General features: G+C 40.5%; 1 protein-coding gene across 1 annotated transcript in view; it reads left to right on the forward strand.

The window, feature by feature from the left end:
* Positions 1 to 14,621, forward strand: part of TTI1 (TELO2 interacting protein 1) — a 42,290-nt gene that overhangs the window by 1,516 nt on the left and 26,153 nt on the right. The window contains 2 exon segments of the mRNA XM_007447718.1: positions 12,654 to 14,618; position 14,621. The exon segment at position 14,621 is cut by the window's right edge and continues 365 nt beyond it. Coding sequence (XP_007447780.1) covers positions 12,695 to 14,618; position 14,621 — 1,925 coding nt within the window. The 5' untranslated portion in view covers positions 12,654 to 12,694.

The raw sequence follows: 14,621 nt of genomic DNA on the forward strand, positions 1-14,621 counted from the left end.
CATGTCCTGGGAAGCTTAGCTTCTGCAGGGGAAGATAAACGTGTGTAAAATGAGCGCGAAAGTTATAAATGCCTTGAATAAAACTAAAGGAAGGTAAGAGGTATGAGGAATGCACGTATGGGCGGATAGGCGTGTATTATATATACTGGTCAGAGAAGGCCTCACTGATATGGTGACATTTGATCACAGCCTTCAAAGAAATGAGAGAACAAGCCCTATGCTATGTGGTGAATGTTCCAGGCAGAGGGAAAACCAAGTGCAGAATACTGAGGTCAGACCATTATTGGCATTTTTAAGGACCAGCAAGGAGGACAGCTCAAGTGATGTGAACCAGAAGGCTAGAAATGAGCTTAGAAAAGTTGCCAGGGACCATGTCATGTGGGGGACTATAGGCAATAGTAAGGACTTTGGATATTACTTGGAATAAAACAAGAGTCCATTGGACCATTTTGAGCAAAAGAGGAGCATGTGGCTATTAAGTAGAAAATAGTAAAGGTGCAAGGGTAGGAGCAGGAGGACCAGTTCAGCTGCTGTTGTGATAACTCAGGTGAAGGGAAGACTCAGACCAGGGTGGAGGTTGTGAGAAAGGGTCAGATTCTGGGGATATTTTAGAGGAAGAGATCACAGGATTAACTGACAGCATAGGTATGAGGTATAAAAGAAGCAAGAACTTATATGGCCCTAAGGGTTTTAGCCTAAGCAACCATAAGAATGGAGTTTGCATGTATGTACTGAACTGTGGGAAGAGCTGGTTTGGGTAGTAAGAGCAGGAGTTTAGATTTGTATGTGTCTAATTGGAAATGCCTGTCCAAGTAGAGGTATCTCATAGGCAATTGGGTTTATGGGTCTGGAGTTCAAGGGAGAGACCTGAGGTAGAGCTATAAATGTGGGAGTCATAAGGGGGAATAGGTATAGAAAGAAAAGAGGCCCAGTGACTAAGTCCTAGGACACTTAAACATTTAGAGGTCAGAAAGATGAGGATGATATAATCATGTGATTTATCTTCTTTAGCCTGTTAATATTAATAACAGTGATTGATTTTCAAATATTGAGCCAGCCTTACATCCCTGGAATTTAGTCCTACTTTGTCATGGTGTGTAATTCTTTTTACATACTGCTAAATTATATTTCCTCATATTTTGTTTGAGATTTTGGCATCTATATTCATGAGGGAAATTGGTCGCCGTTTTAAAATTTTTTTATATTATCTTTATTGAGTTTTGGTATCAGGGTAATACTAGCTTCATAAAATGGATTGGAAAGTGTTTCTTCTTCTTCCATTTCTAGAAGATTGTGTAGAACTGGTGTTAATTTTCTTTAAATGCTTGGTAGAAATCTGCAGTGAAACCATCTGGGCCTGAAGGTTTCTTCTTTCTTTTTTCTTTGATTTTGGGAGTCTTTAAACAATAAATTCAGTTTCCTTATAAGGCTGTTCAGTAATCTATTTCAGATTGTGTGAATTGTGGTAGTTTGTATTTTTTGAGAAATTTGCCATTTCATCTGTCAAATTTATGTGTATAAAATTATTTATGGTATTCCTGTATTATCCTTTGATATCTGCAGTCTGTAGGACTGGTATTGGTAATTCCTCCCTCTCTCCCTCCTTCCCTCCCTCCCTCCTTCCCTCTCTCCCTCTCTCCCTCTCCCTCTCCCCACCCCCATCAGTCTAGTTAGAAGTCAATTTTATTGATCTCTCTAAACCATTTCTTTGGTTCATTGATTTTCTCTATTTTTTGTTTTAAACTTCAATCCTGCTCTGATTTTTATTATTTCTTCCTTCTGCTTGCTTTGGATTTATTTTGCTTTATTTTATTTTATTTTATTTGTCTTTTTCTAGGTTCTTGCTGTGGGAGTTTAGATTATTGATACTCATTTAAGAGCTTTCCTCTTTTCTAATATATATATTTAGTACTATAAATTTCCCTTTCAGCATGGCTGTACCTATGTCTTACAAATTTTGATATGTTGAACTTTTATTTTCACTCATTTCCATGTATTTTGTGAAAATTTCCCATGACATTTCCTCCTTGATCCATGAATTATTTAGAAATGTGTTGCTTAATTTCCAGGTGTGTGAAGATTTTCCTGTTCTCTTTCTATTAGTAATTTCTAGTTTGATTCCATCGTGGTTAGGGAACACACTGTATGATTTTAGTTCTTTTAAATTTGTTGAGGTTTATTTTGTGGTCCAGGATATGGTCTATCTTGGTGTGTGTTCTGTGGACACTTGAAAAGAATGTATATCCTACTGTCAATAGTATTCTGTAAATGTCAATTATGTAAATGTTGGTTGGTGTAGTTGAGCTCTATGTGTTATAATTGCTATTGTTCTATCAGTTGTTGAGAGAGGAATGTTGAAGTGACCACCTATACTTGTGGTGACCACCTATACTTTTCCTTTCAGTTTTATCCATTTTTGCTTCACACATTTTGCATCTCTGTTTTGTGCATACACACTTAAGATTACTATCTTCTTCATAGATTTACCCTTTAATCATTATATAATGTCCTTCTTTGTCTCTGGTAATTTTTTTGCTCTGAAGTCCACTTTATCTGATATTAATATAGCTAGTCTTGCTTTCCTTTGATTAATGTTTATATGATAATATCTTTTTCCATCTTTTTACTTTCAGCCTGACTATATTATTATGTTTGAAGTGAGTTTCTTGTAAACAGCATGTAGTTAAGTCATATTTTTTAACCAACTCTGACAGTCATTTTTTATTGGTGTATTTAGACATTTTATATTTAATATGATTATCGATATGTTAGAGGTTAAGTCTGAAATTTAATTCTTTTGTTTTCTGTTTGTTCTGTTTTTTTGTTTCTCCATTTTCTTTTTTTCTCCAGACTTCCTTTACTTGAACATTTTTTAGAATTCCATTCAATTTATCTATAGTGTTTCTGAGTGTATCTCTTTGTATAACCGTTTTAGTGGTTCTTCTAGGTATCATATTATGTGTATATAACTTATTTTTGACAGGTCTAGTGAAGTATATGTACCTTACTTCCTTTATGTCTCTTTACCCTTTCCTGTTTATATTTGTCTGAAATACTTCCTCTAGATACATTTAGAACCACATCAGTCAGTGTTATAATTTTTGCTTTAACTATCAGACACAATTTAGAAAATTTAAAAGAATAAGAAAAACCTATTGTATTTATGCATATTTTTATTTACCATGTTCTTTCTTCCTCTTTGATGTTCCAAGATTCTTTTTTTTTTTTTTTTTTTAACGTTTCCTTTCTGTTTAGAGAATTTCCTTTAGCCATTCTTGTAGAGTAGGCCTGCTGGTGACAAATTCTCTTGGTTTTCCTTCATCTGAGGATATCTTTCCAGTTCATTCCTCTTTTTTTTTTTTTTTTTTTCCTGATGGACATTTTTGCTGGGTATAGGATTCTTTGTTGACAGTTTTTTTTTTTTTTTTTTTTCGAGCGCCTGAAAATTATTGTGTTGCTTCCTTCTGGCCTACATGGCTTCTGAGGAAAAATCCAGTGTCATTCAAATAGTTTTTCCCGTATAGGCAAGGTATCATTTTTCTCTGGCTGCTTTCAAGACTTTTTGTCATTTGTTTTCATAACTTTTAATTTTAATTATAATTGGTGCAAATTTCTTTGGGGTAATCCTGTTTAGAGTTCACTCAGCTTCTTGAGTATATAGATTTATGTCTCTTGCCAAATTTGGGGAGCTTTCAGTGCTTTGAGTACTTTTTCAACCCTGCCCTTTTTCTTCTCTCATTCTGGGATGCTTAAATCATTTGTTATAGTCCCATAGGTCCCTGAGCCTCTTTTCAGTCTGTTTTCTCTTTGTTGTTCAGATTGAGTAATTTCTCTTATTCTGTCTTCCATGTTACAGATTCTTTCCTTTGTCCCCTCCATTCTCCTGTTGAGCCCATCTGCTGAGCTTTTTATTTGTTATCGAATTTTTCAGTTCTAAAATTTCTGTTTGTTTCTTCTTTGTATCTTCTATTTCTTTCCTGAGGTTTTCTGTTCTTTTGTTTTAAACAAGTTCATAATCGCTTATTGAAGCATTTTCATCACAGCTGCTTTAATAACTTTGTCAGATAATTCTAATGTCTCTGTCATCTTAGTGTTAACGTATATTGATTGATTTTTCTTTTTTTATTCATTTGGAGATCTTCCTGGTTCTTGGGTATGGTGAATGATTTTTGACTGGACATTTTTGTATTATTTTCTAAGACTCTGGACCTTATAGAAGTCTTCTTTTTAGTTGGCTTCCTCTGAAACCACTCTGGCAGGATAAGGCAGGGGTGGGGGGACCAACCTTGTTACTTCCAAGTGTAGGTAGAAGTCCAGATTCCTCACTCAGCCTCCTTTGACACCCATGAGGGAGGGCTCCTAATTAATGTTAGGTAGAAGTGGGAGTCCTGTCTCCCCACTCCTACTTAGCCTTTTTTTCTTTGTTCCCCCCATCTTTATTGAGATACAACATTGTAAAAGTTTAAGATGTACAATGTAATTATTTGATACACATATCAGTGTATATATATTGAGAATGATTACCACAATAAGGTTAGTTAACACCTCCATCACCTCACAAAATTACCCTTTTGTGTGTGTGGTAAGAACATTTGAGATTTACTCTACTCTCTTAGCAACTTCATGGATCATCAGACTGACCTTGCAAACTTTTATGATAGATTCCCAAAACATACCTGTTCCACCCCACCCCCAACATAGATTCTGATTCAGTAGATCTGGTGTGAGGCCCAGGAATCTGTACTTACATTGTTTCCCCTTGGTTCTGATAAACAGTTGGGTTGGAAACCTCTGCTGTAGTGAAAAGAATGCATACAGCCTTTGGAGTCACACAGGCTTGACGTGAATCCCACTGCTTGCTGTGTAACGTTGGGCATCACTTAATCTGTCTGAACCTTGTGTTACTCAGCTTGTAGACAAGGAATTTATTTATGTACATTGCCTAGCATATGGTGGGTTTTTTCAACAAATATTAATTCTCTTCTTTCTAGTCAAGAACTTGTGTTGGCAATTCTTTTATTTAAACTCCTATTTCTGGGATCTAAACCCAGTCTTTCTACCATGTGCTAGTTAATTCAAAGTTAGAAGTTTTAGAGATCATCTTATCCACCAAGTTTATTTTATGTTGAAGAAACTAAAATTCATGGAAACCACACATCAGGTACTGTCAGAGCCAGGACTATCACCCAGATGGTCAGATTCCTGTTCTCATACTCATTCTGTCTGAAAACAGCCTAAAAATGGGCTGGCATACAGTCAAAATCTAGAACTCTGATTGCCTCCTAAGAGTGAATCTAGTAAGATCCTCCTGTAATGGATGAGATCAACTGTAGGAATAACTCACCCCAGGAGAAGAAGAGGATGGTGGGTTTTTCCCAGACTCCAGTTCACACATATCTGATATCAAAGATCCACCAAAGAGAGCCAGACCTTGGTCTATGGTGATTGATTCAACAAGCATTTATTGAATGCCTGCTCTTTGCTGGAAGCAATAAACAAAACTGTCAACTATTACTGCCCTCATAGAGCTTATATTTTAGTGGGAAGAGAGGGACAATAAACAAATAAATAGGTGGATAACTTGGTTTGACAGATGGTACTAAATGCTATGGAGGAAAATTTCAAAGACAGGGGAAGGAGATTGGGAGTGCAGGGCAGGAGAGGAGTGAGGATGGGTTGCAGTTTTAAATTGGGGTGATCAGAGAAGGCCTCCCTCAGAATTCACATTTGAGTAAAGCCCTGAAAGGTGAGAGAGCAAGCTGTGAGGATATATCGTGGAACAGCAAGTTACAAAGGCCCCGAGCAGGTGGTTTCATCAGAACATCACCCCTGTGGGAGGCATGGCTCACTTGCCATGATGTTGTCTCCCTCTCGTCTCTGCCTTTATTAGGGGCTACAACTTTTCTGCTTTCTGGCCTTTGCTTGTGAGGTATTGTTCTTTGAACAGCCTTCCCATGCAGCCCCAAGTGTGTAGTCCCCCCACCCCAACATAAATCCTCCTCCCTCCATGAAGCCTTCCCTTTTGGTGTTCATTCTTTTTCTAAGTTCCTTTTGTACTTACCAGGTTTTTCCTCCCCTTTTCACTTTTTAACTATATGATACGATAAGTACCTTGTGGTCTAGCGTCTTATCTTTTAAGTGTCTGTAAAGTATAGCACCTACAGATTGTCCCGTTTGTCTGCACCACCTGGATGTCATGGCCCAGGGATCTTACACAGCCCATTCCTGTGAAAAGGCAGAAAGAGATGGGAAGGAGGGGAAGAAGCTGCCAGGGGAATGGGTTCACTCAAGCACTCCGATTGCAGCTCTCTTCCCCCACCTCCCCAGTGACTGCTTTCTATGACCGCGGAAGGGGTACACTGAACTCAGAAAGCGTTAGAGTCAAGAACTGGTTTATACAGTCACTGTCTGTCACAGTTGAACTCTGGGTTGTTTTCTCTGCTCACCCTGAGAATCAGCTTGTTCTGAATGCCTCATCCCGGTGTCACTTTCTGGGCCAGAATACGCCAGTTGCTGTCAGTTATATAAACATCAAACTTTGCAGTGCCACTTTAATCAGTGTTGCATTTTATCGGAATAGGACTCCTAAGCTTCTAAATCTCTGAGCAGTTCCTTCTGTAATCGACATATTGTCACACAGGTGTGATTTCATGACCATCCCATAAAGGTATACGATTGCCTTTTATAGTCATGCCATACTAGCAGTTTGTTATACTCTCTTCCTTACAGAAAGCTGGTTTATGTATTTCTGAGCCCGTAACCCATTCTTTTGAAGATCCCCAATTGTGGTAAGTCTTCATCTGTATAGTATCCCATTGGGAGAATATACTACAGTTTATCCATTCTACTATAGATGTGCATTTGGGTAGTTTCTTTGTGGGGACAGTTGTGGATAGTGTATTCCAGAACACATCTATTGGTAAATTTATGTATGCATTTCTGTTAGGTATATATCAAAGAATGTGATTACTAGATCATAGAGCGTATGTATGTTTACCTTTAGAATAATAGATATTGCCTAAGGATTTTCCAAAGTAGTTGTATCAATTACACTCTTACCAGCATTGAATGAGAGTTTTGGTTGTTTTATATCCTTGCCAACGCCTAGTATTTTCTTTTCCTGTTTCTTCTTTTCCCTGTTTTTTCAGCTTAGCCCTTCTGGTGGGTGTGTAATGGTATTTTGTTGTGGTTTTATATTGCATTTTCCGGAGCAGTGGTGTTAATGTCTTTTCATATGTTTATTGGCCATTTGGATATCCTCTATTGTGGTATGCTTGTTCAACTTCTTTTCCATGTTTCTGTTGGATTGTCTTTTTCTTAATAATTTATAGAAAATCTTTTATATTAACTTCAATGTAGTCCAATTTATTATTTTTTTTTATGGTTAGCTCTTTTCTGTGTCCTGTTTAAGAAATCTTTGGCTACTCCAAGGTTACAAAGACGTTCTTTGTTTTCTTCAGAAAGCTTTGTTATTTGACATTTCATGTTTAAATCTAGTATGAGATGTAATCAAGACCTATATATTTTTTTCTTATGGATAGCCAGGTGCCACAGTACCTTTAATTGAAAAGACCATTCTTTCCCAGTTGATTTCAGTGTCAACTTTGTCAGGTATGTGAGTCTATATATGGAGTCTCTGTTGTATATGTGGGGGCTATTTGTGGACTCTATTCAGTTCCACTAATCTGTTTGTCTTTCTTTTTGCCCTTTAATTATTGTATCTTTACAGTAAATCTTGAAATCAGATAGTGTAAAACTTACACCACCAAAATTTACCAATTTAATTCCTCTTCTTCAAGACTGTCTTTGCTATTCTAGGTTGTTTGCATTCCCATATCAATTTTAGAGTCGTCTTATAACTTTCTATAAAAATGCTGCTGGGGTTTTGATTGGGATTATGTTGATTCTATACCAGCGGTTCTTATCCAGGGCGATTTTTGCCCTACACAGGACATTTGGCAGTATCTGGAGACGTTTTTGGTTGGTACTCTTGGGGGAGTGCTACTGGCATGTTGGGGACAGAGGCCAAAGATGCTGCTAAATATCTGACAATGCACAGAACAGCTCTCCACCAACAAATTATCCAGCCCAAAATGTCAGTAGTGCCACTGTTGAGAAACTCTGAATTCATGTAATCAGTGTTTCAATTGGGCTTCTGTCCACCATCTTATTAAGTATTTGTTTTCTGTTTGACCCACCAGTTTTGCTTCCCTTTTTCTCATTTTTCACCTTTTGGATCAATCAGAAGTACTAATTATCCCATTTTTACTACTGTCTGAACTTTTATAGCTCTTTTGGAGTTTATCTTATAGATTTCAACATGCATTCTTGACAGTTTAATACAGATTTTTTTTTATCACTTCCTGATACTGCTAGACTCTTAATACACTTAACTCCTTTTATACTATCCATGCACCTTTTGTGCATTATTGTCTTGCATTTTACCTTCAGTTGTGAGAGAGTTTTATAGGGTGTAAAATTCAAGGTTGGCAGTTACTTTCTTTTCACACTTTAAAGATGTCATTCTGTTGTTTTCTGGATTTCATCATTTCTTTAGAGAAGTTGCCTGTCACTTCTGTTGCTGCATTACTTTTAAGATTTTTCTCCATACTTTTGGTTTTTCAGCAGTTTGACTATGATGTGTCTGTGTGTGTTTCTCTTTGTATTGTCAACTTGGGCTTTGCTGAGCTTCTTGAATCTGTGGGTTGATCTCTTTCATTTGTTTGGACATTTCTCAGCCATTTGTCCCCCAGCAGCGGCCTTCTCTCAGAAGTCATGTATTTTGAGATCCTTGAAGACTACGGTTTTGCATATAGGACTCCAGTCCTATATGACCACATTAAAAGCATCGTGGTTTCTTTTTCCTCAGTGACAGCCCTCAGCCTGGGCCTCTTCATAATCCTGAGCCATGTCCAGGATCAGCAAATGGAAAACAAACAAAAAAACAAAAAAACCCAGCTATTGATTGTTGACTCACTGTGAACTTTCATCCTTCACTAGAGTATTAGTTCATCTGGTCTTTGTTGCTTCTGCAACTATTTGATGCTTTAAGAAACAATTTTTATAATTTATCTGGTTTCTCTAGTTGTCACCAGGAGTATTGGCCTGCCATACCCTACTATATCCTACTTGAAAGGAGAATCTGTACAGATGTTTCTGAGTGCTTATCATATGCCAGATGCCCTTGTAGGTTCTAGGTGTAGGATTGCCCAGTCTAAAGTAGGTAAAACAGGCATATACAAAATAATTCAGCATGCTAAATACTGTAATAGCAGTATGTACAGTAGTAGGAGAAAGGAGGAGAATATGAAATAGCACTACCTGTTTAGGAAATTGCAAGTTTTATAATTTCACGTGGTTGCAGTTTCAAGTTCAAGGGGTGAAGCAGTGTGAACTGAGGTTGATGAGACAGGCAGGGGCCTGATGGTTCAGGGCCCTGTATGCCATGGTAGAAAGGTGTTTGTACTTGAGGCAGGCTACAAAGAGCAGGTGAAGGATTTTAAACATGGAAAAGAGTGATCCAGATTTTTGTTTTAAAAAAATTACCTACATGTCAGTGTGAAATATGGATTCAAGAAGGGCAAGCACACAAGGCAAGGGTGGCCAGAGAAGAAACCATTACGGTCAGTCCAATATCAAATAGATGATTATCATCCTCAACAGCTTTGAAAGATGTTGAAGGGGTAGAACTGATGAAATTTAAGGGAACAGTGGAATTAAGAGGGAGGTGAAAGAAAGCAGAGAGGCTAAGGCGTCTAGCCCAGGTGAGGACCATAAATCACAAAGGGAATACAGAAGAAAGCCGGATAAGTTCAGTTTGGGACAGGTTGTGTTCTCACCTCACTTGCTCTATTACAGTTTTTGTCATATAATCTGAGAACATAGTTCAGGGGACCCCAGGTTATTGTCTTGAAACTCCTGAGATAAATAAGAGAGATGCAGAGCCCCCAGCCATCGCCTTCACCCCAGCTTTAACCAGACCCTCTGATTTTATCTGTTTTACGTGCTGGGCTTCCACTTAAACGTTTTATTTGAAGAAAGTTTTCCATGCTAAAAGAAAAAAAAGTTACTCAGCAACGTTTCCTTCTTCATTCATCTTCCCATTTTAGGTCTGTTTCGAGTCACTTCTTGTTTGAATGGAGTCCTCTGGTAGGGCACGTGGTGCTACCCTCTCTGAATCCTTGCATACGGCTCTTTCACCCTGACAGCTGAATATCTTCGCTGTAAGTAGGGTTTGGGGGCCACAATCCTTTATTTGCAGTCAGTAGATGCTCTTCCACTGTCTTCTATTGCAAATGAGAAGTCCAAAGCCCGTCTTTTTTCCTTTGTAAGTTATTTGCTGTTTCTTCCTGAAGGCATATGTGATTTTCTTTTCTGTTTATCTTTTAGTGTACAGGAATTTTACCACAATTTGACTAGGTGTGTATCCTTCAGTCTTTTCAATCTCCAGATAAATACTTTTGCAGCCCAGAGAAATGTTTCAGTTATTTATTTGTTTTAGCTCCTCCATCTGTTCCTTTTTTTCCTTCCAGAATTTCCAGCTATTTATATGTGGGTTCTCCCAAATCTGTGCTCCAAGTCTCACATTTTCCGTCTCTTTGTATTTTTGCTCAGTTTTAAGATGGCTCTACTTGATCTTCCCAGCCACTAATTGGATCTCAGCAATTAACCGCCTTTTTTTTTTAATCAATTGAGTTTTTTTAGTGTGGAAAGACATGTTTTTAAATTCTAAGAAATATCTTTTGTCTTGTAATTAAATTTCCTTATTGGTCTTAATTATTTTTCATATTCTTGTCTGTCTCCTTTAGCATTTCTGTTAAACTAAGGTTCACCACCTCAAGGGTGCTCTATTTGCATTTCCTGCTCCTGACTGTTGGGTCCCATTAAGTGGTTACTTCCTTTGCTTCTGTTGTTCTAACTACTAGTACCTTGGGCAAGGGGTGGCACAGTAGCCTCGGGGTCATCAGTGTGTGAGCTGGTGCTGATAGGGTGTCAGTAGTCCCTGGCCCAGCTTTCTGGCCTCCACACCTGGCATTTGGCTAGTCTGGAATAGGGAAGATTTGAGCTTCTTCCCTTCCCTGGCTTCTTGAGGGTCACAAACCAGGAGATATCCCCCCAAGGAACCTCACAGACCAGCATTGCCTTTCCTCTCATGGAGTTCTGTGGACCAGACTCTGTCCAGGGTATGAGAGCCTGATTGTTGCCCTGGAGCCCTCTCCTGACCCATGGAGGAGATCCAGCACCAGCTCTCTCTCTGGGCTGAGCAGGTCTTGCCCACACCCACCAGGCACCACTTGCCTGCCAGCACTACTGGGGACAGCGAGAAGCAGCGGACACTTTCTGGTCATCATCTGTTCAGAAGCCCCCAGCAAATAGAGCTGAGACAGAGAGAGAGAGAGAGAGAGAGAGAGAGAGAGAGAGAGGGAGACATCACCAGACTAGGTGATCTCTAAGCCTTCATCCGGTACCAGCATTTTACAGTTGTGCATGTTTAATGGTCTCCAGCTTCAACTCAGTCCTCAGTACCCTTGGGCCACACTTTTGTGTCTTCCCAGCATGTTCTGCTTCCCCAAAGGGAATATTTGAGAGTTTTATTTCTCTCCTCAAGCCCCCTGTTTACCCGCCTTCTTATTCGCTATCAGTCCATGACTTTGCATTTCCCCTCACAGAGAAAAGAGCCTCTTGTCTGTGAGGGGAAATGCAAAGTCATGGGCTGATAGCCCATGTGTAAAGTCGCACAACTCCTTCACTTACCTATAAACCTGTCTCCTTTCACTGCCTGCCTTCCATCCTGCTCAAATCTCTCTTCTCCCGTGGTCTCTGTAATAGTGTGCGCTCCTGGTTTTCCCATTTTTCTGGCCATTCCCTTTCATTTTGTTTTGCTTTCAGTCTCACCCAGCTCTGAGTCTTCTCCTGTATTACTGGCTGCCAGGGGGTCTTTTCAATGCATAAAGTTGTTCCTATCACCCTCTGCTTGAAATCTCTCCATGACGAGAACAGGCAAAATTAGTCCAGGCTGATAAAAGTCAGAGTAATGGTTACCTCTGGGCAGGGGAAATAGGAATTGATTGCAAAGAGGCATGAGGGAGCCTTCCAGGGTGCTGGAAATATTATATATCTTATTTTGGGTAGTGGTTCTATGAGTCTCTGCGTACATTAAAATTCACTGAGCTGTTATGTTAAGACTAGTGCCTTTCGCTCTATGTATATTATACCTCAAGTTAAAAAAGACAAAACCATCAGTGGCTCTCCATCACTACCACAGGTTAAAATCCATACTCCTTAGAATAGCCCACAGGTTCCAATTCACTCCTCCCTTGAGTCTTGGCTCAAGCATCTTCCTCCTGTGAAACCCACCCTGGCTTTCTGAGTGTTGTGACGCATATGTCTTCTACACTCATGTAGGACCACAAGCACAGGCCTAGCCTAATTCTTAAGAGGCTGTGTTGTAACTGTACATCTGCTTCCCTCCCTGGACTGGGAGCTCCCTAAGACTAGGAACCGGCTCTTTTCCATTCCATTGCTCCCCTAGCACCGTGTGGAGTGACTGGTACATAAGCCCCCACTGAATGTCTGTTGAATGAATGAGTGCAAGTTCACTTTGTATTTGCTTTGAGCTTGGCCTTCTTTACTGAAAAGTCTCCTCCCTCCAGCCTGCAGGGTGTTTGCTCAGTGAGAGGAAGCCTGTTGCACAATGGCAGTTTTTGATACTCCAGAGGAGGCCTTTGGCGTCTTGCGTCCCATCTGTGTTCAGCTCACAAAGACCCAGACAGTGGAGAATGTGGAGCGTCTGCAGGTACAGTTACAAGTCGTGAGTGACTCTGCCCTTCAGGAACTTCAGCAGTACATCCTCTTCCCTTTGCGATTTACCCTGAAGACCCCGGGCCCCAAAAGAGAGCACTTGATCCAGAGTGTGGTGGAATGCATCACCCTTGTCCTCTCTTCAACGTGTGTGAAGGAACAAGAACTTCTCCAGGAACTCTTTTCAGAACTCTCTGCTTGCCTGTATTCACCCAACTCTCAGAAACCTGCAGCTGTGTCAGAGGAGTTGAAATTGGCTGTGATCCAGGGCCTTAGTGCATTAATGCACTCGGCTTATGGGGACATCATTCTGACTATTTATGAGCCCTCCATTCTGCCTCGTTTAGGATTTGCTGTATCTTTATTGTTAGGCCTAGCAGAACAGGAGAAATCAAAACAAATTAAAATGGCTGCCTTAAAATGTTTACAGGTTCTACTCTTTCAATGTGAGTGTCAAGACCATCCAAGGCCCTTGGATGAACTTGAGCAAAAGCAGCTGGGGGATTTGTTTGCTTCTTTTTTACCTGGCCTCTCAACTACACTGACCAGGGTCATCACAGGAGACTTTAAACAAGGGCACAGCATTGTCGTGTCTTCCCTAAAGGTCTTTTACAAGACAGTGAGCTTCATTATGGCTGATGAACAGCTCAGAAGAGTCTCAGAGGTCCGAGAAAAGCCTGCCGTGGAGCACAGAGTAGCGGAGCTGTTGGTTCACAGGGAAGCCAATTGGGTAAAAAATACCGGCGACAGGTTGACTGTCCTTATTAAAAAGATAATCGAGTGCGTTTCAGTTCACCCACACTGGAAGGTGAGGCTGGAACTGATAGACTTTGTCGAGGCCCTTCTCTTGAAGTGCAGTCAGTCACTGGTCGAATCGGCTGGTCCCCTTCTGAAGGCTCTGGTGAGTCTGGTAAATGATGAGAGTCCTGACGTCCAAGCCCAGTGCAATAAAATTCTGAGACGTTTTGCAGATGAGAAAGTCGTGGTGGGCAGCAGAGCCTTTGCTGACATCTTGTCAGAAAACCTGCACTCCCTTGCCACGTCCCTTCCCCGCCTGATGAACTCCCAAGATGATCAGGGCAGATTCTCTACTCTCTCCTTGTTACTCGGGTACCTGAAACTCTTGGGCCCCAAAGTGAACTTTGTCCTCAACTCTGTGGCGCATCTCCAGCGCCTTTCCAAAGCGCTTATCCAAGTTCTGGAATTAGACGTGGCCGACATCAAAATCGTTGAAGAGCGGCATTGGAACTCTGAGCATCTGAGCACTTCTCCAGAGACTTCAGCCTCCCGGCCATGGGCTCAAATGCAGAGGAGATATTTCCGCTTCTTCACTGACGAGAGGGTGTTCCTGCTCTTGAGGCAGGTTTGTCAGCTTCTTGGTTTCTATGGGAACCTCTACTTGCTCGTGGATCCCTTTATGGAACTGTACCACGAGTCTGTGGTTTACCGGAAGCAGGCCGCCATGATCCTTAATGAACTGGTTGTAGGGGCTGCTGGGTTAGGGGTAGACAATGTTCATGAAAAACACATTAAAACAAACCCAGAGGAACTGAGGGAGATCGTGACATCAATACTTGAAGAATACACAAGCCAGGAAAACTGGTATTTGGTCACTTGCCTGGAAGCTGAAGAAGTGGGAGAGGAGCTGACGATGCAGTCAGGCCTTCAGGCCCTCACATCTGGTGCACACACCTGCCAGGCTACCTCTTCTCCCACCTTCTCAAAGCCAAGTCCCACGATCTGCTCCATGAACAGCAACATCTGGCAAATATGCATCCAGTTGGAAGGGATTGGCCACTTTGCACACGCACTAGGGAAAG

Source organism: Lipotes vexillifer, unplaced genomic scaffold, assembly GCF_000442215.2.
Source record: "Lipotes vexillifer unplaced genomic scaffold, Lipotes_vexillifer_v1.1 scaffold397, whole genome shotgun sequence".
Lineage (NCBI taxonomy): Eukaryota > Metazoa > Chordata > Mammalia > Artiodactyla > Lipotidae > Lipotes > Lipotes vexillifer.